Genomic DNA, 24,748 nt, shown 5'->3' with positions numbered 1-24,748 from the left:
GAGCCTTTTGCCCACTCTTAGCCCTATGAGCTAAGTTTGTGGGCTGAAAGTAGGTGACCCGCTAAGTCTGGGGATGTGTTATACTTGCCTTTTCCATCATTCACCTAGTATGAGTGCTGAAAGCCACCACTGAATGCATTGAGCATCGCTGCTAAGTAGTCCACCCATTATAGAATTAGAATCGGCGGACTACTTGGCATTGACGGCGGCTTTCAGCGTTGACACCCGTGAAACAATGGGGAAAAGTAAGTATAACACTTACATCCCTGGACTCGGCGTGTCACGTGTGAACTTCGCTATTTCCTGGACCACTTAGGCTCACACGACTGTTTACGAATTGCGTACTACTTGCACAGTCTTTGCGCACATGATGCACAGCAGCAATTTTCCGTACACTCCCATGTTGCCAATCGCACATGCTGCGTTAAATACGTGTGCGAAAAAAAACACAGCATGTTCTATCTTGGCATGTACTACGTGTGTGTGTGTCTTGCACATGGCAGGCAGCTAATTATGGCCGTGGGAGCTCGGCCTTATTCAAAAAATGGAGGGGACAACGTTTTTAATGGACACATTGAAAAACCATAAAGATAAGTGAGACGTGTATATGGCCAGGCTCACACGAGTGTAATTTGCTGCATGCTGCCCGTGAGATGTACGCAGTACACGGCAAGTATGCAATGACATTGCGTCGTATTCGTCAGTGCCGCCAATCAGCATGCACTATCTTGGCATCTATGTGCACATAATACGCTCCAAGAACATACTGCGTGCTTGTTTTTTCCTCCTCGCGCTAATCGCGCTTGCGGCAAAATGGTAGATTGGTACAGCGTATTACACACACACAACCCTCCTGCGTGATAAACTGTCACCACATGCTAATGTGAGCCTGGCCTAAGTCAAATATTGATATGAAGGCCTTTTTAAGTGACCTATTTTTATAGACTGTCCAATAATTTCTGGACAGTTGGCAACCCTTATTGCATCCATGGCCATAAGATGACTAATGGCATCATAAGGAAGTTGCAACCTCGAGTTTTAGCCATGAATTCTCAATGCATTTGTATCAAATGCAAGGTAGCTCTTGTCCAGAATGAGAAAAGAGCTCTCCAATGCCACCTATAGGTAGCTGTCATGTAACTCCATGTCAGAGGCCTACATCTGTATTAAATGGGATTTCACAAAGGTGTAGCATATTATATACCTTGTCCCAAAATTTCCACATGCCCAGGCCTTACCATGGAGCTGTCCTGACAGTAAATGTTCATGACAGATTGCTGCCCCCCCACCCTCTTGTTCCCCTAATGCCATGTGCTTTTGCTGTCAGATTCCATTAAGGCATGACGCACAAGGCCATGTTACAGTTCTGGTTGGTACACCGCCATAACTCCAGTTATAGCACATCCTGCTTTATCATACATACAGATGCCCCTGTTTCAGATCTGTATGGATCCATTATCAAAAATGGCCTAATCAGATGCAATATTTATGGAGGTATTCTTTAGTAGCCAGAAGCAAGGAGATTTTAAATTTCCTCTTGCCCTCCCCAGCTTCTGCGCTTGCGTCTGCCATTTTGACGACGGGCGCATGCCATTGGATAACTGCGATCACGTGACTGGGAAAAGCATACCATGGCACATCATGAAATCTACAGGTGCGGGGAGATTTTATATTACCCCGCTAATCTGCGGCTTGTGCGCCTGCATTCGCTATTTTGGCGACAGACGCGTGCACAGAAGCCGGGCAACTTCCGTGGAAAAATCTGGGGGCTTTAGGTACCTAATTTCATCTCCCCTCATGGATATGATCCATGAGGGGAGATGAAGCAAACTTTTTTTTAAAATCTTTTTGTTTACACTTTCAACTTTTTACTTTTACATGATCGCTGCTATCCATTGGATACCGGCGATCGCATGACCGGGGTTGGGTCCTGCGGCCCTGGATAACAGCTCCATGCTGTTGGCTACCTCTGGGAACCGGCAGTATGGAGCGGTCACGTCCTGAGCCTGCAGGGCTTTCATTCCCAGAGGAGGCCTGTTTTTATGTCGTCTGGGAATTAAGCCCAGCAGGCCAGGACTTAAAAAGGCAATGGGGCTGTCACTAAGGGGTTTAACTTAAAGATAATTGTTGGCAATCCTTTCCATTTAACTCATTAGGTAATTAAATACTGTATAGGGTTTTTATTTTATTTTTTTTCCTCATGCAAGGAATCTCTGGCCAGAAGCTTTTTAATTAGTGTGTAGAAAAGCCTTGGTCTTCTGCAGCATGCGTAAACAAGCCGTCATTGTGTCTAGCATGGCTAACAATCAGTCCTCCTCTGGTGCTTTGAAAGACTGAACAACTGAAGGAATGCCATTTAAACCACAGGAAAAGTAAAATCTAACAATTTTTATGCAGGCTGAAATTCTGTGATAAATGACAATCTAGTAACACTTTAATATACAGAGTCAAGTGACCGAATTATTGCTTTGCATTTACACCTGTTTGTTCTCGTTTGAACGAATTTTGAGTGATAATTATTACATGTAATTGGGCCTTTACCCATACATACAGGGCTGTATTTAAAAGGATTACTGATGAGGTGGCCATACATCTTTTGATGGGGGGCTGAAAAGCTACTACTCTCGACAACCCTTCTCCTCCCTCCCATACTCAGCTGTTGGGCCAACCATGCATGTATTCTTGATTGGGGGAAAGGGAGTAAACTGCTGGCAGACACCTCTGGCAACAGCTTATCTCCATGAGAACAAAGTGCCAGGCATGTGGAAATCCAGCATACCGATCTTTTTGGTTTGTTTGTTTTTAACAAAATATTTATTGGTTTTATGATGTTCCAAAATATATTAATCAAGAATTAGAACATTAGTCATGTGTAAAGTCCAGCGGCAAGTAGATTGAACAGATAAATCAGGAGTTACATTGCCAGATGTAATTTCTAATAATCATATGACTTTAAATAAAAGTAAAGTGCCAATTTTCACTCCTTCAATTACTGCAACTCCTAATTGGATAAATCAGTATCAACATTAGAGAATAGAGATGATTGAGCATACTCGCTAAGGGCAACTGCTCAATCGAGCATTGCACTAAGCGAGTACCTGCCCGCTCAGGAGCAAAGATTCGGCTGCCAGCGGCGGGCAGGGAGCTGTGGGGGAGAGCGGGGAGGAACGGAGGGGAGATGTGAATTGTGACTTGGGATACATCAGGGTTCCTTTTGAGGTTTTGGTACTACACTATACATGCTGTAAGTTACAGTATTTACTAAGTTACTAACATTTTTATGTAGATTGTATCTAGCTAGTATAAAACTGTCTTTAAGGACAAAATAACAAATTAAAGGGGTTGTACCAAGTAAGACTTTTATCATCTAGCCATAAGATGGGCGATAAAAAGTCTGATCAGTGAGGGTCTCACCACTGAACAGAGGGTCCTGTTTTCCTGAATGGAGCAATGGCTGCACACACATGCACAGTGCTGCTCCATTCACTTTCAATGGGACTGCTGGAGATGGAAAGAGCCAACTACTTGCACTTTACTATTAGCCCCGTTGAAATGAATGGAACAGCGGCATTCAAGCATCCCCCATAGAGACAGAAGAGGGGAACCCGGGTCTCCCGTTCTCAGAATCTGTGGGGGTCCAAGCAATGAAACCTTCACTGATAAACTTTTTACCTATCCATAGAATAAAAGACTTCTCTTGGTAGAATGTCTTTAACCAGTTCTAGCTCTGAGATATTAAAACAGTTGCTTAAACAATGGTACTTCCAGTATAAAAAGCCTTTCTTCTGGATGCAAATTTATTTTAGAAGTCATAGATGGCGATTTGACTTCAACGCCCCGTAATAAGGTTGTGTACAACTTTCCTCGAGGTCATAAGGAATTCGGTGCAATATCATGTGCCTACTCTGCCCCTCCCTCCATACTTTCACCTTCTGCCCGGTTATCCTAATTAATTGTTAATATTCTGTCCTATGAAACTCTGCCTGTCCCTAGTTAATAGAAAACAGATCTTCACATTAAGGTGAGCCTTGTGACTATTTCATGGTATAGACTAGGGGATGTTAGGAAGCCACGTATTTCCTTGTAGAAGATGAACAGTGTCTCCTTTTTAAAGCACTGGTTAACTCTTCTGAGTCACGTTTCCTTCATCACCAGAGTTCTCCAGACCTGAATTAGTGGACTATAGCCGACGGCAGAGAAAATATAGATTTCCTCCAGGGGACAAGTAGGGAAGGGGCTCAAGCAGAGTTGACTTAAGTGTTAAATGAGTAAAACCTTGACAAGTCCTGTTTGTACAGTTCACAATAAAGGCATTCAAGCCAGTTTTGCCACATCACCAGTTTACTGTCATTAGCAGCATGCAATGATTTAAAAGTCCTGCTGCTGGGAATCCCAGTGGTCATCAGTAGCCCTGCATAAGTGCTTGGCTCCACTGTAGCGCCACCACTGGTGGACTTCAGCATGGCGCATATTAAAAAAATAAAAAATAAAAAAAAATATATATTAAAATGTTAAAAATTATTATATAATTAAAATTATTTTTTGTATATCTGTATGGATATACTGAGTCCCCCAGAGAGGGGAATGCTCTATGTAGTTGCTGTATGCTCCAGCTAACCAATGGTGACCTTGAATATGGGTCTTCTCTCTATTAACTTGCAGTGTCCCAATAGGGTATTTGAAAATGGTTTTCTAAACCAGACGAACCCACTAAACTGTGTCTTCCATCTATTGTAGTCATTTAAATGGATTTTCTCATCACAGAAAGTAATGACATCACTTGAACGGAGCCTACTGCTGTATAGGGAAAAGCTATGAAGAGGTCTCCTGCATTCTCAGTGTTGTGGGGGCACAGCTATAACCAATGTCATATGAAAATTTAAAGAAAATTGTTGGTCCTCATCCAAAGAAGGTGCATTTTGTGTTCAGTTCACACTCGGCAATCCTTCACTCAAACAGGGTCACAATCGCTCTGATTCTGCAATAGATCCCAAGTCTAGATTCAACTGCAGACACTGTAAAGATGGTGTAGTAAGGCCGAATGCACATGGGCGGATTTGTATTGTGGAATCTGGGGCGGGCATTCCCCTCCGGATTCCACAGCAAATACTGCCCATAGGCATGCTATTGAAAGTAGCTTTTTCCTGTCCTCAAGCAGAAATCAAATCCCCCCCCCCCCCCCCCCCCTCTCACTCGGAGGGGGGAAAAAAAAATAATCACAGCATGTTCTATTCCAGCATGGATTCCGTGCGAGCGTCATCATTGACTTCAACAGAAGCTGTTCGATCCGCGGCCCCTCTACAGTGGCTTTGTGAAAAAGCAGCAGGATTTGCATCATTGCCTAGCGATGGCGCAGCATTATCTGTACTGTGCATGTGCGCTGGCCGGCACAGATGATGCGGAATATGACCCGGCTGTGTGCCTTCAGCCTAAGCCTTGCTTCCAAGGAAGGGACAACTCACAGGTTCTAGTAACAAGAGGGAAGTGTGTTTAGGCACAGAATAGGCTACAAATAGTAGACAGCAGCAGGGGGGAGGGCGCACCCATAAGGCCCACTTCTGGATGTGGGGTTCTTGTCTGTGACCCTAAGCACCTGTAACTGTTGCACATTTCATAGCAAGTAATAGTTTCTGTGGAATGACAGTTTAAAATGCCAATTCTTGGTAATCTCTGATCATTGCTGCAGATCTGCAGCAGACTTCATCCTTTCAATTGAGTTCAAATTGAAGGCGCGAAGTCTGCTGCAGTTCCACAACTAAAGCTACAGCAAATCCATTACATATGAAGATATCCTAAAGAAACTGTAATCAACTATAAGCACCATAATCTGATGGGAATGTGGAGTTTGGGGAGCTGTCTAATACTCTTCCGATTTCCCCCTATTCCTGTGGCATCTAACACCCCCACCCCAACGAAGTCGGCGTACTCACACCAGCTTGCCCCTTCTCAGTAGGCTGTGCCCATGCACTCCTTACATCTCCCACCTACATCTGCTAAACTATAAGCACCCCAACTTGGTGTATCATGCCTAAAGTTGATGACTAGTTCTCTTTTAGGTTGTTCCTTTGTGTTTTCCGAGGAGAAGGCTTCATGAAGCAAAGTTCACAAAAGCCCACTGGCAATCTACTTTAATCCTAATCTGGGTCTGATTGTGCTCTGGAAATCTGAGAATACAGCAGAGAAAAGGGAATCGCAAATAAAGCTCTTGTCTAATGTTTCTAGACTTAAGGGAGTTACCCGGAGTAAGCTAAATATCTGCTAACATTTGGAAATCATTGAAATCAAGTTTCTCCCTGGCGGCCTATGACCATATAAACACTTCGTGGAACCGCTGGAATCACGCCGCATTTCACTAGTACAAATAAATGAAGACTTTTCTTCCCGTACCGCTCTATATACCGTCTACAGCTGCTTGGACATTGTGTGTACTGGCATAGTAATGGAGTTCTAACAGAGTTCACCCAAAGGGTTGTGCATTAGCCAAATGATTATGAAACCTCAGTAATGTTGCTCAATAACAAAATCTTATGTTTTGGCAGCTCGTTTTGCATCAACACTTTTTTTTTTTTTTGAGTGCATGAAAGGATTGTATCCTTGGTGTTTATCAAATCCATCCATCGATCCCCCTATCTATCAATCCAACTCATTAGATGGGTAGGTAGAAAGAAATATAATGGACGGATGGATGGTCCAAGCAAAAATCTTCCAAAGTCTGGCCAGGTCAGATGGACCCCCTGCGTACCTGTCTGCAGCATTCTTCAACTGTAATGCGGACGTGCAGGCTGGCACGCCGTCTCGTATGCAAAATACAGGTGATTCTGCGGCATTGCCGCTGCAGATGAGATGGTCTTCATTGACTTCAATGGAAGCTGTCCACGCGGAATCCATGCTAGAATAGGACGTCCAAGATTTTTTTTTTTTTTTTTTTCCCTCCACAATCGGAAAATTGCAGTAAACTTCAGCTCGTGGACATGGGGAAAGCATAGCATGTCTATGAGCAGTATTTGCTGGGAGGACACCCGCTTCAGATTCAACAATGCAAATACGCCTGTGTGCATTGGGCCTAAATGTAGAAATTACTTATTCACCCAGTGTGACGTTTCAGCCAGTTTACTGGGGCTCTTTTTTTTTTTTTTTCTTCTCAAGCACTTGAAAGAAGCCCCAATAAACGGGCTGAAACAGCTCATTGGATGAATAAAAGAAACAAATATTTTTCTGTGCAGTGGATATAAAAAATCCACACATCCCTGTTTTAAAAATCCAATAATGATGAATAACTTCAGATTTATTTCCACCTCCAATGTGACCCGCTTTCTGTACAATTCCATTGAAAAGCAGACTGAAATCTTTTAGGGCTAATGCCCATGGATGGATTTATTCCGCGTTCCCCATGGCGTAAATCTGCGGTGGAATAACACGGCTAATAGGTTCTATTGAACCTAATGGCTCAGTCCTCACATGCAGGATTTTGCTGCGGACTGACACCGCAGGAAAAAATTGCAGCGTGTTCTATCTTAAACCTCAGACCGCACCTTTAGAAATTTAATCTAAGAGGCAGGTTACGCACTTGGTCAGGTTTTCCTTAATGCAATCACAAGTTATAGAGAGACCCTTGTCATAGAATAGAGCCGGAGTCGGGGGGGGAGGGGGGTGACAGATTGAAATGCAACATGTAAAAAAAATCTGATGTATCTAAGGCCTCATGTCCGCAGGGAACATCGGGCCTGCCCAGATTCTTCATGCAGAATCCCACAGCGGGTCCCTCCTTTACCGCGGGCATGAGGCCTAAAGATTTTACTTACCTGTCCGGACGCTGCGGATCTTCCCTCTGTCGCGGACGGATCTTTCTTTGGCCCGGCGGATGTGCTCGGCGCGCTGGCAGTGTGCTGCGCACATGCGCCGGGCACTCTAACTAAAAAATTTTTTTTTAACTCCTGCTCTCCCGCGCCAGAGCAGAAATTCAGGTGCGGGTGTGCCGCGGATCCGGACGGCTTCCATAGGCTTCAATAGAAACCGGCGGGAGCCGTCCCCGCTGGAGACCTGCACTAAAATGAAGCATGCTGCAGGTGGTTTCCTGCACTCACAATCCGTGCCTCAGGGGAAAATGACATCCGCAGGTATTTAAGTACCTGTGGGTGTCCAATGCATTCCTATGGGGCGCGGATCACGTGTGCAGGACACCCGCTGCGGATCTGTCCCCGTGGACATGACGCCTAATACTTAGAAATAAATTTATTTTATTTTTTATTTTTTTTGCTTTAAATGTCAATGGTCCAACACATCCATGAATTGGACTGTCCCTAGAGATCAAAGATGCAAGGTGAAAAACAAGCGCATTTACAGCCAGCTGCCCTTGGACTAAGTCATGTGCGCGTTTGAATAAAAAATATTAACTTGTGATTCAGGCATTTTGCAGCTAACTCGGTGATATAGAGCGGTGTATACAGACCCAGTACCAAACAGAAAATGGGGTTTGTGCGACAGGAAGAAAGTCTTTTTGACAGAAGTCCACAATTAATCACGTATTTTCTTCCCAGAAATAAACCTCTAATATTACATCCTCATCAGATCGAGCCAAATGCCATGGAGTCCTCTTGACTCGGGGCTCATTCACATGGCTGTGATTTCACTGCATATTACGCACACCCATGTGATGAGCGGTGAATGGAGTCCATCTAAAGTACACTGATTTTTTTCATTGATCCATTCACATTAGTGTGTAGATATGCATGTGCAAAAGATCACAGCATGCTCTATTTCTTCACGTATCACGCATTTAAAGCCCTAATCTCTATAGGTAGCATACGCATTGTATTGCGTATTGACAGCATTGCATATGTGCAGCGTTGCATACACAATGCTGCCATGAGGCGCAGCAGGGAGTTTAAAATAAAATATAATCACTGCGCATGTGATAGGCTGTCATGTGCGGGTCACTATCCTGCCATACACAGATCTAGCCAGCTCCTAGAGCAGTAAAACGCTGGGTGACCACACAATGTTTTACGCATGCGCCCGTCAGTGAGGCCTTAGGTGTAAGTCTTTGCTTCATGCAAATGCCCCTCGTGATGCAACAGAAGTCACAAGGAGGAAGGTAAATCAGCAGGTTTGGCAAAGTAAATAGCTCTACATTAATAGAGAGTGTAAATGCAGCATGTCTGCATACAGATGAGGCACTTACCAAGGGCTCATGCCCACTGCCGTATGCATAAAATGCTGTGGATCTCCCTGCAACGTCTTACCCATTTTGAAACCATACGCTCTGCCACTCATAGCAGGGTCACGTTTGAAAATGCTGCCCGTACGCAGTGTATAGGGCTCACGCTGCGTGGTACGCAGAGAAATACAGCATGCTGCGATTTTGTCTTTTGCATATCTACACGCACATGTGCATGAATCAGAAGTCCATTAATTTTATTCACCGTCTATAGTGTCTGTGCAACGCATGTGTAATACATGGTGAAAACAGTTGTCCCACGGACAAGCACATCAACTTTTTACCAAAAAAATACTTTAAGGCTAATTTCACATGGGCGAGAGTGATATCAGGCCCGTTATTGCGCTTGGGGGACATGCAGATTTATTTTTATATTTTTCCCACGGATACATGGTGGTTTTTGTGTCAAATGCCTCACATCACTTCAGGGAAGTAACAATCCTTCGGTGCAGCTTCCAGCCACGCCAGCGGAACGGCAAGCATTTCCCATTGTTTTCAAAGGGAAACGACACCTCGCACACTGCAATGCTTTTGCCGGCTATATCAGGGATATAAAGTAGTAAGCAGAACACCTGAAACACGTGACCAAGGTTACCCAAGTACATTGTTAAAAGCTCTCCTCTAGGTAGGTTTTGAAAACCTGTTTACAAGAACATTGATAAGGTCATTATCCAACCTTTTATCGTGTCGAAAGTAGAATGTTATGAGGATTTGTCATGGCAGCAGATCTGTAACTGCTGTGCTTCAGAACTGATTTGACTTGAGCCTAAATTCAGGGGCAGCACATGGGATTCCCCAGTTTTCACCCTCTAACCCCACCAATCGCGATCTGGTTTTCGGGGAGCCCTCCTAACGTTCCCTTAAAATTAATCTCTGCTAAGAAGCAGATGACTCAGCTGCTCAGGTTTTACTTAATGCGTTATCAGAGAACGTGGACAAGCCAGTCGTAGGGCAGGTGGAATCCTTTCACAATATAGATCAGGGTACGGGCAAGCATCAGACGAAGCGTAGTCAAGTAACAAGGCATGGTCAGGATTTGAGGGGGTCAGGAAAGTTGGGTGGTTCAGGCACAGATCAAATACCAAGACATCAGACAGAAACACTTGCACCTTTTACGTAGTGAAGAGACTGATTCTTTAGCCACCTGCCGATGGGTGGAATAGTTTTAAATCGTCCAAGACCTGTCAGGATTTGTTGGGGACTAAAAGCTAGGTGGTGTGAAAGAAGGCTCATTTAGGACTCTCGCGCATACCCTTTTTACTATGGCGTTCAAAACGACGCAGTAGAACACTCCCATTGATTTCTATGGGGCCTCACAGATGTGCTTGGTTGTGGTGCTTTCTAGCACTACGATTTTCACATGCGGTCTGCTCTATTTTGCTGCATTTAGCGCACCTCCTCACCCATCACAATGATGGGGTGCATCTGAAAACAGAAATAAACATGTCCAAACACCACGATTAAAATTGTGGTGTTTTGCCAAGCGCATGTGTGAGGGTGGCCTTAGAGGCAAGCTAAGCTCTCGCATCCTACGGAAGGCAGTGACAGCTGGACTTGGACCAAGGAAGATTGCCATGCTGTGCATGACAGGATCAGAAAGGATTATAGAGAGCGTCCACGAGCGGAGAATCATTGCGATTCTCTGCTCGCGGACGGCAATTCACCGTATGCTGCAATTCTCCACGGTCAGCCTATGTCGGGCTGACAGCAGAGATCCAGCTCCCATGGCGGAGATCCACCGCGGGATACCGTAACGCCCGTGGACAGGCAGCCTTAACCAACTTCCCTTCACAATTGGAAGATGTCTAACAGTGCCATCCGCTCAGAACTGGTAGAAACCAGTGGGACCAGAGGTAAACCCATCTACTGTTTAGAGAAGTCTTGCCAGAAGTGGCCTTCATGGTAGAATTGGGGCTATAAAACTATATCTTTTGACATACAAACAAGCCCAATTGACTCAACAATACACAAACCTAGTAACTGGCGTGAAGAAAAATGGCATTAGGTGCTCTGAACTGATCAGTCAAAATATGAAATATTTACTATAAGAAAAGGCAGTTCATTCACGAAGGAGCTGGAAAGCGGTAGAAGTGTCTGCAGGCAGCAGTGAAGCATAGTAGAGATTCCTTGCAAGTTTGGGGCTGTGTTTTCAGCCAATGGAGTTGGGGAATTAGTCAGGATTAATGGTGTCCTCGGTATTAGTGTATCTTGACGCCACCAGGAAGTACTGGTGGAGTCTAGCTTGACAGGGGGGGTTACACCCCCTGTATGTGATAGGCTGCCGAGCAGGAAGAAAGTTAGGTCCTGGCAGCCCACTGAAGATTGTTGGGGATACCACACAGCGTGTCCCCCCCCCCCCCCCCCCCCCCGCTGCAGGCAGCCGCAGCTGCAATGTATTTACCTGGCCGCCTGCAAGAACGCTTAGTAACGAAAATCATACCGCTCCTTCCCGGCTGCTGGGAAAATCACTGCATAGGGGGGCCACCAGCAGGGACACCACAGCAGCGTGAAGCGGCTTCCCTGCCGGTGCTGCAGCACGGAGGCCACAACGGGCTGGGGCAGTCACTGAAAGGCGCCGGTAGCAGAGACTGCTTGAGGCGCACATCGGCAGTTCAGAAAGGGCCTTACCTGACTGTGCAACACCCCCCTCTGTGTTCAAGTGCAGAGCAGGGTCGGCATCAGTGAGTGCAGAGCAAGGTGAAGCGGCTTTGGCGGCACCGCCGGCCCACTTCCCTCTCCGCCGCCATATCAGTTTAGTAGAAGGCACTTGGAAGCACGGAGAAGACAGCGGGAAGCCTACACTGCAGAACACCAGGGAGCCAAACTATGCTAGTCACAGCGCTCCTGGCAGGGGGAATATACTGTGGCGGGGAGGGAAATGGACCTGTGTGGTGTGAGGCAAAGCGGCATCTAAACCTTTCTGCTAGGGAGGGTTAGGGTGAGGGGTACATCTAACAGTTAGCCTTATATTATATATTTAAGACTAACTGTTACACTTTGCCCTCATCCTAACCCTCCATCCCTGTCAGAAATCACAGGACCTGCATTACTTTACTGGGCTGCCAGGACCTGCGGCCCATCAACCTCTGCAGCCAATCGGCTACAGGGGGCGTCATTTCCCCCCCCTCGCTCTTCTTCCTGTCAAATCTTGACTCCACCAGTTCTTCCTGGTGGCGTCAAACACTAATACCGGTGTCCTCAATGCTGAGAAATACAGGCAGATACTTACCATCATACAATACCATCAGGGAGGTGTCTGATTGGCTTGGCTACAAATCTATTCTGCTGCAGCAGGACAACAACCCCAAACATCCAGCCAATGTCATTAACCACTATCTTCAGTTTAACGAACAGGAGTCATGGAATTGATGATATGGCAACCTTACATCACCTATGGAGTAAATAATAGAGGGTTGTTGTAAAAGTCCAGTACAGTAATAAGGAACTGACTGGGGATCCCCAAGGATGTGAATTAACTATGATATCCTCTACTTTTAATTTTAAAGGGAGTTCCCCTAACATACGGTACTTATATAGTAGATCGTTCTTTATGCAATTGCAGGATTTTTATTTTTTCTAACAATGGCGTTACATGTTCCATGATCCTTTTCTGAATACTTTTACTTTGCACACCTGTAACTAGACGCCCAACTGACATTTCCTCTATACAGCTATCTTTTCTCTGCTGTTTCATCTTTTTATGAATCTGTCATGGCCTTCACATTACTGTTAGAACACTGACCGTGTGTGTGTGTGTGTGTGTGTGTGTGTGTGTGTGTGTGTGTGCATTTAACCCCTTAAGGACCAAGGACAGTAAACTTTACGGTGCTCGGTCATGATTTTTTAACCGCTTCCGCCTTCTCCTTTATAAGCTACTTAGCGCTAAATGAGTGCCAGGTAGTACAGAGCAAAAACTTAATTGTTGCTTCCGCTATTCAACCCAACCATCGCCTGACCGGGTGCATCCTGCCACGGCAGAACTGCAGAGTCCTATCAGACCCAGATCAGCTTTGTTAGTGATTATTGGTAAACTAGAGGGATGGTTTTCCCCTGTAACTGGGGATCCTATGGCTGTTGCTCTTATGGATAACCCAATTAAAGTGGAAAAGTGTTCATATGACGTCATGGGGGACATAGACATCATAGATGTTTTTGTATTCAAGAAAATGACATGATGCCAACCTAAACATTTGCTATATACGTCATGTAACTATATAAATGATATATCAAACGTCCAAAAGAAAAAGGAGGAACCCACTAATTTTATTTTAGCGTTAATATGCTAAATTTAAAAGTTAAGAAGCTAAACTTTTTGGGTTATTTTTTTTTGCAATTTTTTTTTTTCCCTTTAAAGGGGTTGTCCCGCGCCGAAATGTTTTTTTTTTTTTTTTTTTTCAAACCCCCCCCCCCCCCCTCCCCCGTTCGGCGCGAGACAACCCCGATGCAGGGACTTAAAAAAAAAAACAGCACAGCGCTTACCTGAATCCCCGTGCTCCGGTGACTTCTATACTTACCGGTTGAAGATGGCCGCCGGGGTCTGCTCCCTCCATGGACCGCGGCTCTTTTGTGCGGTCCATTGCCGATTCCAGCCTCCTGATTGGCTGGAATCGGCACGTGACGGGGCGGAGCTACACGGAGCTACACGGAGCCCCATAGAGAACAGCAGAAGACCCGGACTGCGCAAGCGCGTCTAATTTGGCCATTAGACGGCGAAAATTAGACGGGGACGCCAGCAACGGAACAGGTAAGTGAAAAACTTTTTATAACTTCTGTATGGCTCATAATTAATGCACAATGTACATTACAAAGTGCATTATTATGGCCATACAGAAGTGTATAGACCCACTTGCTGCAGCGGGACAACCCCTTTAACACTAAAATGCCAAAAAAATAAAAATATAAAAAAATATAAGAAATTAGATTTGTATGCAGTAAAAAATTATGGTGGCTGAAGGGGGAAAAAAGGCAGTAAAATCACCACATGGATAAAATCCCTAAGAAGTGTTTGGTCCTTTTTAGTTCTTAAAAAAAAAAAAAATAAAATAATGGCCTGGTCCTTAAATGGTTAAATACCAGAGCATCACCTGGCACCTTCATCTACTGTCTCCTAAGTTTTGCTCTTGGCCTTTGATGAAGTTCTCATCTTCTACATCATTCACAGGTCTTTATTAGACTATGGGTTCACTGAACTCTATAGTTGATCTTGATGTCTGTCTGGGGAGGTCAAGAATTCTGTTGTAAACTGTAGACAAGATATTTAGTTAGTATACTGGAGTTCATTGACCTGTATACTGCTGATTGTATAGAGTCTGACGGTAATTTTATCTGTAGTATAATGGAAAGGCACATGTATACAAAGATTTCTTAAAACTGGATTATGAGTGAACATTTTCTTAGATAATTTCTCTAACCTCCAACTCAGTAGGTTGCATCACATGAGTATATATTACACGCATTTATCATTTTCAGAGCTCAACCGCTCAAACTGTGACAGGAACTGTCCTTTTATAGGGCTACCTAGATCCCAAGGTAGAAAAAATGGGAGGGTAGGCGTACTTACAGACCGAAGACATTATATGATTACTTTTTGTAAATGTATGGTATAACTAGCAAATTGCGTTGTCTTGTTATCATTGGGTGATATGGTGTTGGGGGGGGGGGGGGTGTTGCCATCATTTTGGTCTACCTTATTAGTCATGAGATTCTAAATGTACCGAAAATTTTAAAGGTGGGAAAAAGCCTTACAGGAAAGAAATGCAGGTCAATACAAGTATGTAGGCGTAAATCTAAGTCTTGCCTCAGCATTGTCTTGCCATCGTCCAACTTATAAGAACCTGGTTACATCTTGTGTATGATGATGACTTGGGTGGTTGACTTCTGTTGACCCTTCTTGAAGAAGTTTCCTTCCAAGGCCATAGATCTGTTCTGATGCACATTGTAATCTAGCCAAAAATGCTGTGAAAAATTGACTTCTAGACAAATGGTCCTGTCTGAGAATGACCAAAATACTTGCGATAGCAGGTAGATTTTATATCCATTTCAGAAAACTTTGTTCTAGGTCTGAGGAGGCCTTCTCAAAGAGGTGGCTTATTTGAGAGGTTTCAGTGTGTGCGATTTTTATGTTACAGCTGGAAGATTAAACTCAGCTGAAACTAGTTTAGCTTTTCAGTTTGAATAATGTTCTTTTGACGTCTTTGGCCTTTTGCCCTTCGACACTCCACTTGCATATAGTACATTGTCGAATCAGGTCATTGACCTCTAATAATCCATGACTCCGTTATCTACTGTGTCCTAAGGTACCTTTTTACACCAAGCCACTATCATTCCAACAGTCACTTATTGTTCATTTAGTTTGCCAACATAACATATAGGGGGAATCTCGATGCAAATTTGCTCACAAGTCGCTTGGGTACAGTTGATTGACTTCACACCAGGCCAACTTTGATTGGCAGCAAAGACCTAGACTACTCTTCTAGGTAAGCCAACTACTAGTGAGCGAGTCATCCCTGTCTGTGTTTACACGGAACGACTACAGTTTGCACTTGCTCCTTTTTGAGCGATTGGGAAGACAGTCATCCCATGTAAAGCCCCTGTTGCATTGCTTCTTCATTGTAGGGTATTGATTACACTGACCTATGCGCAATCTTAAATATCAGATCTACTGTAGTTTTGCATTGGTGTTTAGATGCAATAGATTCTGTATAATGACCCTCTGATCCACCGTTTGATATTGGGAGTAAATCTCTTTATTGAAATGTCATTATTGGTTACATATGAGTAATTGACTTTAATTATTTTCACACAGGATCAAGTTCAGAAGGCCACAAATGTTGTCTACCAGTCCCACCATGTCAGCAGAAACAAGAGAGGTCAAGTTGTTGGTACAAGAGGAGGCTTCCGTGGCTGTACTGTTTGGTTAACAGGTGTGATAACCTTGTTATGTAACTCATAGGCTTTTTAGAATAGTCACCTAGAAGAAGAAGAAGAAAAAACAACTTGCAGGTTTGATTTAATGAATACTAGCAATACTTTGTGATATATAAATTCTATTTTCTCCAAAAGTGCTTGAATTGGGACACCAAAAGTATGTGCTATGTATGGTAAGACTATGACCATTCCAAGTATCCATGCGCTATCGGTCCTTGTTTTTCTAAGAAAAGGGTTTTTGTTTTGTTAGTGGTGTTTTTTTTTCTTTTCTTAAACTAAGTACTCGAAGCCCAAAATTATTCTAACTTTTACCTAATTTGGATCCTAAAGGTAAATTTGGAGGTTGTCAGGTTTCATAACCTCTTGCGGGTCGTATGATGGCCTACAGATTCACTTGTAAAAGTCCACTTTAAATGCATTGATTTATTATGAATGGGATCTATATAATCCTTATAATTTGCTCACTCTCAGGTTTGTCGGGAGCTGGAAAGACAACTCTAGGGTTTGCCCTGGAAGAATACTTGGTATCTCATGCCATTCCCTGCTATTCTCTTGATGGTGACAACATCCGTCAAGGGCTGAACAGAAATCTGGGCTTCTCTTCGCTGGATCGGGAAGAGAACATTCGCCGTATTGCAGAAGTGGCAAAACTTTTTGCTGATGCCGGTCTGGTGTGCATCACTAGCTTCATTTCTCCCTATACCAAGGTAATAACAGCTACGTATAATGGTGAATGCAGTGGTTCTGTAATTAAGCATTGCAAATATCTGTCGGTTAATGTTGTCTTTATAAACCTACTTGAAGGGCCACTGTCATTTCAACATGTCTCTATGAATTGTGATCAGTTGGGGGTGGGGTAGTCTGGGCACTGGGGCTCTGAAAACTGGATTAATCACTAGAGCAAAGTAGTTGTGGTGGCCTGCTGCTGATTGTGCTCCTATTGGCTCTCCTTGGGCCACATATGCTAAGCAATATATAGACCTATAATGTTTGGGTTGACCAGCGGCTACAATGTGTGCATCCAGAGAGCAAGGAGGATGCCTGAATTTTTACTTTAACATTGATAATTGGGCTTAGTAGGTCAATAAAATCCTCTAACTGGTATAAGGTCTTTTATACTGTACACTCCACATTTACTTGTTGGCATTGTTCTACAATTTCCCAATATATCTTTTGTACCCATTCTACACGGTTCTCAAGATTTCTGCTTCACGTCATTCATTGGGAACCTTCATTGTTCCTAGTGGATATAAATTTGTCCTGGCCCTGTGATGATCACACAAGTGCATGGCTTGTCTCAAGACATGGCTCTGTTAAAGTGATCCTCCGATCCTGGAGAAACAGATTGCCGAACCACTTCTTTGACTACCTAATGCACGGTGTGGATTAATATGGATCTGTAGACTAAGACTTCGCAGGTTGATGTGTTTGGCCAGCACTGTTCATGTAGGAAACACTGGTGAATCGAAGCAGGTGACTTAGACTAATGTATACTAATGTCCAGAGTGCAAAGTCAAAGAAATTGGTGTGGCCATCTTTTTTTTTTTTTTTTTGGACTGGAGGGTCACTTTAAGGCCCATTGTCCACAAGTGGATTTGAATTGCAGAATCTGCATTTTAAGCTGTCCATACGGAAACGTGGACATCCACAACTGAATTAAAGCATGTGGATTTGATTTGCGGACTTTGGGTGTGACAATCAAATTGCAGCATGCTCCATTTCGATGCACTCCTGCATTGATTGCTTCCCTTGAAGTCAATGGAAGCCATCCAATCCGCAGCCCGTCCACAATTTACATTGCGGATAGGCCATGGATTCCTCGGGAAATCAGGAGTTTGAAGAAGAAACTACTGCGCATGTGCATTGGCCGGCACATCTACAGCACAGAAAAAAAATCCAGATGGGTAAGCGAGGTCCTCGGCAATGGGCAGGGGCTGATTCTGCTGTGGGCTCCCACATGCGGACTCTGGACGTGGGCAGGGTCTCACTCCGTCCGTGGACATGAGCCCCAACTCCTCTAACGGGCAATACACCCGTGTGTCTACCACATAACTAGGACAGGCTTTTATTCCCTGGAAGTGAACCATGAAGGTTCTTTTTGAATGACAGCAAGCAAATCTCTGAACATCATGAATAAAAAAAACATCTTTTTAACAAAGTGTAATTCTTTTAATGATTCTGTTATTTTAATAGGACCGTGACGAAGCTCGTAAAATACATCAAGGTTCTGGACTGCCATTTTTTGAGATGTTTGTTGATGCTCCATTAGATATCTGTGAAAGCAGAGACGTGAAGGGCTTGTACAAGAAAGCCAGGGCTGGAGAAATCAAAGGTATACATAAGGAACTTGGATACCTTGCAGTATCAATTGTATGACTTCACCTGACTACACAGTATCACTATTCATTTGCAGGTTTTACTGGAATTGACTCTGGATATGAGAAGCCAGATTCCCCAGACTTGGTGCTGAAGACCAATATCTACAGCGTAAATGAATGCATTCAGCAGATTGTGGAGCTGTTGCAGGATCGGGTGAGAGAAACTGCAATTTTGGGCATGGGAGGGGAACAGATGTGAGGCCATGGTGAGATGAACTAGCATTTGGAGATGGGGGAAGGGTTTTTCTTTTTGCTATGAAGCCTTCTCTCCTCTCCGTTTTTGTGAATGGGGTAGATGGTGTATTCCTCATCTCTTTGATGTCCTTATGTGATCTCTGCATTAAACCAGTAATAACGTTAATGATTAATAGTGTATAGTTTTAGTACAGCGTGCTTTTTGCAATATACCTGATACAAGATACAGATGCAAGTGACATTATTCAACCCTCATTGCAAAATAGGTTTATTTGCCAAATTTACAAACTTTCAGCTGTTGGAAAAAAATGAAACAAAATTTAAATGGCTTAACACAACTAATGTAAGAAATTGTTTCTCCAAATGCAATACAAAATACAACTTTTAATGACTACTGTAATCTCAGTTTTTCAACCCACTGAATAGAATCTGTAATAAGAGCACACATTTGCAAAAGTGGTGTTAACTCGAGCACACCTGATGCAACTAATCAAGGGCTTCATTGGTTGCATCTGGTGTGCTTGAGATAAAGTACATTAACCCCCTTCCTGCTCCAGGACGTACACTTGCGTCCTGGAGTGTCGGGGTATGTATGCAGAGGTTGTGGGGCGACCTCTCTGCATACAGCGCGGGCGTCAGCTGTTTAGTACAGCTGACACCCGCGGGCAATAGCTGCGTTCGGCCGATCGTGGCTATAAACCCTTTAAATGCCGCTGCCAATTCAGATCGGGGGAGCCGTGCAAGTGTCATGGCTGCCGGGGAAGGCCCCAGGGCTGCCTTGAGAGACTGCCTATCAAGCCATCCCCGTGGGGTGGCTTAATAGGCTGCCTGTCAGAATGCCGTAATGCTATAGCATTACGTCATACTGCAGAAGCGATCAAAGTATCGTATATTATAGACCCCCAGGGGGACTTCAACGTAAAGTAAAAAGAAGCAATAACGTGTGTGTGTGTGTGTGTGTGTGTGTGTGTGTGTGTGTGTGTTTTGTTTCTTTTACACACACACACACACTTTATTTTTTCCTCCTCCAGATATACCCATCATCACACTCCGCAGGAGTGAATCACAAAACTTCTGTGACAAAACAATGCAGAAGGGGGGTGATTTTAAAAAGGTGTTTTTTTTTGTTTTGTTTTTTTTTACAAACACCTTTTTAAATCACCCCCCTTCTGCATTGTTTTGTCACAGAAGTTTTGGGATTCACTCCTGCGGAGTGTGATGATGGGTATATCTGGAGGAGGAAAAAATAGTGTGTGTGTTGGCGTGTGTGTTGGCCCCCTACCTACAGTGAAGCATGGCGGTGTCTCGGTGATGCTCTGGGGCTGTTTCACTTCCTCTGGCCCTGGAAACCTGCAGCATGTGGAGGGCAAGATGGATTCAATCAAGTGCTGGGTAATCCTAGGATACAATGTCATGCCTTCTGTGAGGAAGCTGAAGCATGGGACGTCATTGGACTTTTCAATGCACCAGTTATGCTAAGCATACCTCTATGTCTATCATGACTTGGTTTCAGAAGAATTTCTGGAAGATTTTGGACTCTCCGTCAGTCATCTAACTTGAATCCCATAGAACCTATTTTGTGGGGGTTGAAGCACGGTCAGAATCTAATGTCTGGTTATGCAGCAAGGCACTCGTTAGATTACTTGTGTTTTTGAGCAGTTTTAAACTGTTTGATTATTTTTCTTTGCAAACAGCTGGAAGCTTGTACATTTGTCAGATAAACCTAATTTGTAAGGGGGGTTGAATATTTTTGATTGCAACTGTATCTATAGCCAGGATACCGAAATTAATATGCAAGAATTACATATAGTTATTATGCAAATCAGTTCATGTACCTTACAGCTGCCTCAGAATCGGCTTCTACAGATCAAAACCCGAACAGTTTCAAAATGTAGGTTCTAAACCAGATGCCCCCTAATTTATTTTTAAATAGGAAGTTTTAGTAACAAAAGCGGTAGTTATTTAGTAATGGATACTCCTGAACAGAGGACCCCCTCTTCTATATCCCTTGCTCTGGAGGACCTGTCATGATTTAAATGAACACTTTGTAATACTTCCTTTCACCTGTAGAGGCGCTGCAGTGGAATTGAACACTTGGTGTGAAATTTCTGCACATATTACAGCTAATTAATGGTAGCAGGACAATCTGTGGTCCTCCTTATAGTTAGAAAACCCCTTTTAGCAAAAAAAAATTGTCCAGTGCTGTCCTATAAACCTATAATATCCTATGAACAGCAAGAAAATGTTTATATTCCAGAGCACAAGAAGCATTGCAGACACCATTTAGTGAACTTTCATTTTCTTTTATATACTGATCTGCTGGAACTCGTACGTTTTGCTGCCTGCTTGTGATAATCTCTTAGAATTTTGGTATGGGGTCAGATTCTATGTTTCTGTTCTTCAGGAAATTGTCCCATCAGGAGCTACAAAGGAAGTCCATGAATTGTTTGTACCTGAGAACAAGTTGAATCAGGCTCTGGAGGAGGCTAAAAACTTGCCTGCAGTTGAGATTACGAAGGTAAACTCTATCCACCTACTTGGTGAGATAATGAAGAAAATATCTTGATTGCACTTCTAGTGCCGCTGGAGAAAGCATGCTTTTACACGTGACGAGAAGTCTTTCGCCCAAGCAAACAGTGACGGTCTGCTCATTCGCTCTGGCATTCACTTTAAACGCAGATTAATTTTTTTTACAAGGTCGTTAAGTCAAAACTATTAAACAATCTGTGTTTAAACTGAAAGATTAACAAACACGCCAACAATGATTGATTTATTTATTTGCCCGCATAAGATGAATAAGCAAAAGAACTATCATTCAATCGTTGGCTGTGTATACACTGAACAGTTAACATTCAAGTTTGAGTGATCCAACAATTTTATTTGTTTAACAATCCTTCCGTGTAAATGCACAAATTTATTAAGAGGCACATGTTAGATACATGCCAATAACCCTTTAAAGGGAACCTGTTGCCTTGAAGATGCAGTCCAGTTCCATATCATGATGCCTGCAGATTGAAGGAGCTGAGCAGATGGATATATAAAATGAATACATTTATACTTGTATATAGGAGTTTTTTTTCTCTGATCATTCTGAAAGTTGGGGTCCAGTGGGCTGTCTTATCTGTGATTGACAGCTGTCTTCGTATGCATAGTCATACAGGGAAGGCACTAAAGGCCTATTTACATGCAAAGATATACTTTCAAACGGTTGAAAGATTAAAAATTTTGGTGATCTTTTTGCATAGTGTTAATGGCTTTTAACACTTTATCATCTTCACTTGCATGTAAAAGGGCCCTCAAAAGCTGTTTGCAGAGCCCGTAGAAATAACAGCGTGCGGTCTACTGAGAGATAAATGTTTGCTTTACCTGTCAGTAGCTGAATGATGAATTTTAAGTTCACCTTAAAACCCTCGTTTAAATGAACACTGCACGATGTCTGCATTTATATGTAACAACTATTGCTCCTTTTCGGTCGTTTGAACGAATTTTGAGCAGTAATCGTTGTGTAGATGGGCCTTAAGTCACCCCTCTGATCCCAGCATGATAGGAGGTTCAATGGCATGAAATCCAAGTTGTGATTATTTTTGCCTAGCATGTATAGTACTCATAGATTGATTGCATTTTCAATGTGACAGGTTATACTTTGTAAAGGGGCCCTTACACCAGGTGGCCTTAAAGGTGTTATCCAGGACTTTTATGACTTTATATACTCATAATTCATCGTCAGGAAAGGTGATCAATATTTGATTGGTGGGTCCACGCCACTCGGGAATCTCACCAATCCACAGATTTCCAGGCCTGCTGTCAGTGCCAGACAGCACTGAAAGTAAATAGTGCTGTCCCTGTTGCAGTGGCTTGGTTTGGTACTGCAGCCACAGCTCCAATTAAGTTCAATGGGAGCTGTGCCTGCAGTACCAAGTCTGGCTGCTTCAATACCGACAGCACTAACTGCTTCCAGCACTGTCTGGCACTGACAGTAGGTCCGGGAGTTAGCTTATTGGCGGGGATCCTGACCGGCAGATACCCACTGATCATCTTTTGATTACCTTTCTGGAAGATGGGTTTTCTGATGTGTAAATTTTATTTTATTTTATTTTTTTAAAGCTAGAAAACTAGTACATTTTCAATAGTAAATCTACCCCTGTCTTTAAAAAGAATGCACAGTTATGGTGGTTGCACATCCACTTTGGAACCTCCGGTCGGCAACTTCCTAGCACAGCTGGTTCAAAATACCGGAAGTTAAAGCACTGCATGCAGTGCTTTTTTTTTTTTTTTTTTTTTTTTCCATCAAAAAACTGAACGGGCGCCATAACCGTGAAAGAGGGCAGTTTGGCGCTATTCGGTTTCGTCTTGAGACAGGATTTCCCTCTCCTGCTCCCTGAATGGAGCAGGAAAGCGAAACCACAGGCGCAAATGTTAAACCAGACGTATTTTGTTGAAAGGTGCCCTTGAGTCAATAGTTGTCATAGACCGTTTCATGTGACTAGTATATTGAAGACCGTGCATGTGTCTGGTAAGTGAATGCCATCTCTTCTCATCTTGTCCTTCCAGCTGGATCTCCAGTGGGTGCAGGTCCTGAGTGAAGGCTGGGCCACACCACTCAAGGGCTTTATGCGCGAGAGGGAATATCTACAAGTACTTCATTTTGACCTCCTCTTAGATGGTATGGATTATTTTGTTACTCTTTTTGTGTCCCTTATGCTTGAGTTATCAAAGTTGTAAGTTTATTCACAAAGATTATCTTGTTTCCGGAGGATTATGGTTGAAGGAAGACTTTGATGTACTTTATTATGTTAAGTGCAAAGTCTGTGGGGGCAGTGCAGGAATCCCTTTGTCATGCACTGCCCCTTCAGGCCATGCACTGGGTAGGATATGGTGCATCAGATTTGCCTGACATACTTCTGTAAAAAAGACGTCTTTCCCTCATGACATGTCTGTTTTAGTACATACTTGTATTGCCAATGAACTAACTATTGTGATGCATCTTTATGCCTTATAGGTTTGCGTTGTGATGTTCCTCTGTTAATCCTCCTGGAAATAAATGAGTTTAGCAACTGGGCGTTGTCTTGTCGATGGGGTGTGCTCTCACACGCTCCAAATGCTCCTGGGCTCTTCCAGCGTGTGTCGTCCCCCCCCCCCCCCCCCCTCCCCTGCACACGAGGACGACGTATATCGGCTCGGCGTGAAAACCGAGCCGATATACGTTCGTGTGAATGCACCCTAAGGGTCCCTTTAGACCTGCCGACTTGTCGTTTGAACAATGTAAGAATTTGCTTGGGTAGTCTGTTTATGAAAGTAGATACATTGTTGGCTTGCTCAAATGAGAAATCGTTTATATTCGCTGTATAAGAGAATGGTTAAAGGCTGCATAAAATGAATGAAAAGCGACCGATTCATCGTTCGCTTGTTGGCTGTGTTTGCACTGAGCGATTACCGTTTTTGCTCGTTCCAATGCTTTTTTTTTTTTACCGATAAGTGTTCCATTTAAAGGGCTTTAACTATAGAAGAAACCGCCCCATTAACAAAGGCCATGATGGTGCCCACTTAAGTCTTTTTTACCTAGTTTCAGGAGGAATAACAGGAACGACACTACACAAAGTTCTAAGAAAAGATGCTCTAGTATTTCATGGACAATCCAAGTGTTTACTAAGACAGAGCCGACCGATCCTGTCTAAGGAGTTATTCCAGGATAGACTTTTCTCACCTATCTGTTTTGCACTATACTCTTCACTTTGAATACTTGAAATACTGAGTGCAAACCTGTGGGAGTCCCTTAACATGTTGCCCCACTGGCCTACTTTGTAGACACTGGTGGAATTTCTCAACAGCTTCCACAGGTTGTGTTTTTTTTTGTTTTATTCTTAGTGCATCTAAGGCTGGCTTCACAAGAGTCTGCGCATGTTTGTGCGCACATGAGCGTAGCATTTTTGCAAATTGAACTTTTTTGCGTGTGCATCTGCGTATTTACACCTGGGAAACAAAGACTCACTTTGATTTTGAAATGGCTTATTAGTCTTCTTGATGAGTTTGA

At 43.4% G+C, this 24,748-nt stretch overlaps 1 protein-coding gene across 2 annotated transcripts in view; it reads left to right on the top strand.

The window, feature by feature from the left end:
• The window catches only part of PAPSS2 (3'-phosphoadenosine 5'-phosphosulfate synthase 2), a 67,428-nt gene that overhangs the window by 24,167 nt on the left and 18,513 nt on the right, over positions 1 to 24,748 (top strand). For both annotated transcript variants that reach the window (XM_066600769.1, XM_066600768.1), the window contains exons 2-7: positions 16,023 to 16,140; positions 16,616 to 16,851; positions 18,338 to 18,476; positions 18,558 to 18,676; positions 21,122 to 21,235; positions 23,269 to 23,380. In XM_066600769.1, coding sequence (XP_066456866.1) covers positions 16,023 to 16,140; positions 16,616 to 16,851; positions 18,338 to 18,476; positions 18,558 to 18,676; positions 21,122 to 21,235; positions 23,269 to 23,380 — 838 coding nt within the window. The remainder of the gene's footprint in view (positions 1 to 16,022; positions 16,141 to 16,615; positions 16,852 to 18,337; positions 18,477 to 18,557; positions 18,677 to 21,121; positions 21,236 to 23,268; positions 23,381 to 24,748) is intronic.

Source organism: Eleutherodactylus coqui, chromosome 4 (genome assembly GCF_035609145.1).
Source record: "Eleutherodactylus coqui strain aEleCoq1 chromosome 4, aEleCoq1.hap1, whole genome shotgun sequence".
NCBI classification, from domain to species: Eukaryota; Metazoa; Chordata; class Amphibia; order Anura; family Eleutherodactylidae; genus Eleutherodactylus; species Eleutherodactylus coqui.
This window is presented reverse-complemented; position numbering and strand designations above follow the sequence as displayed.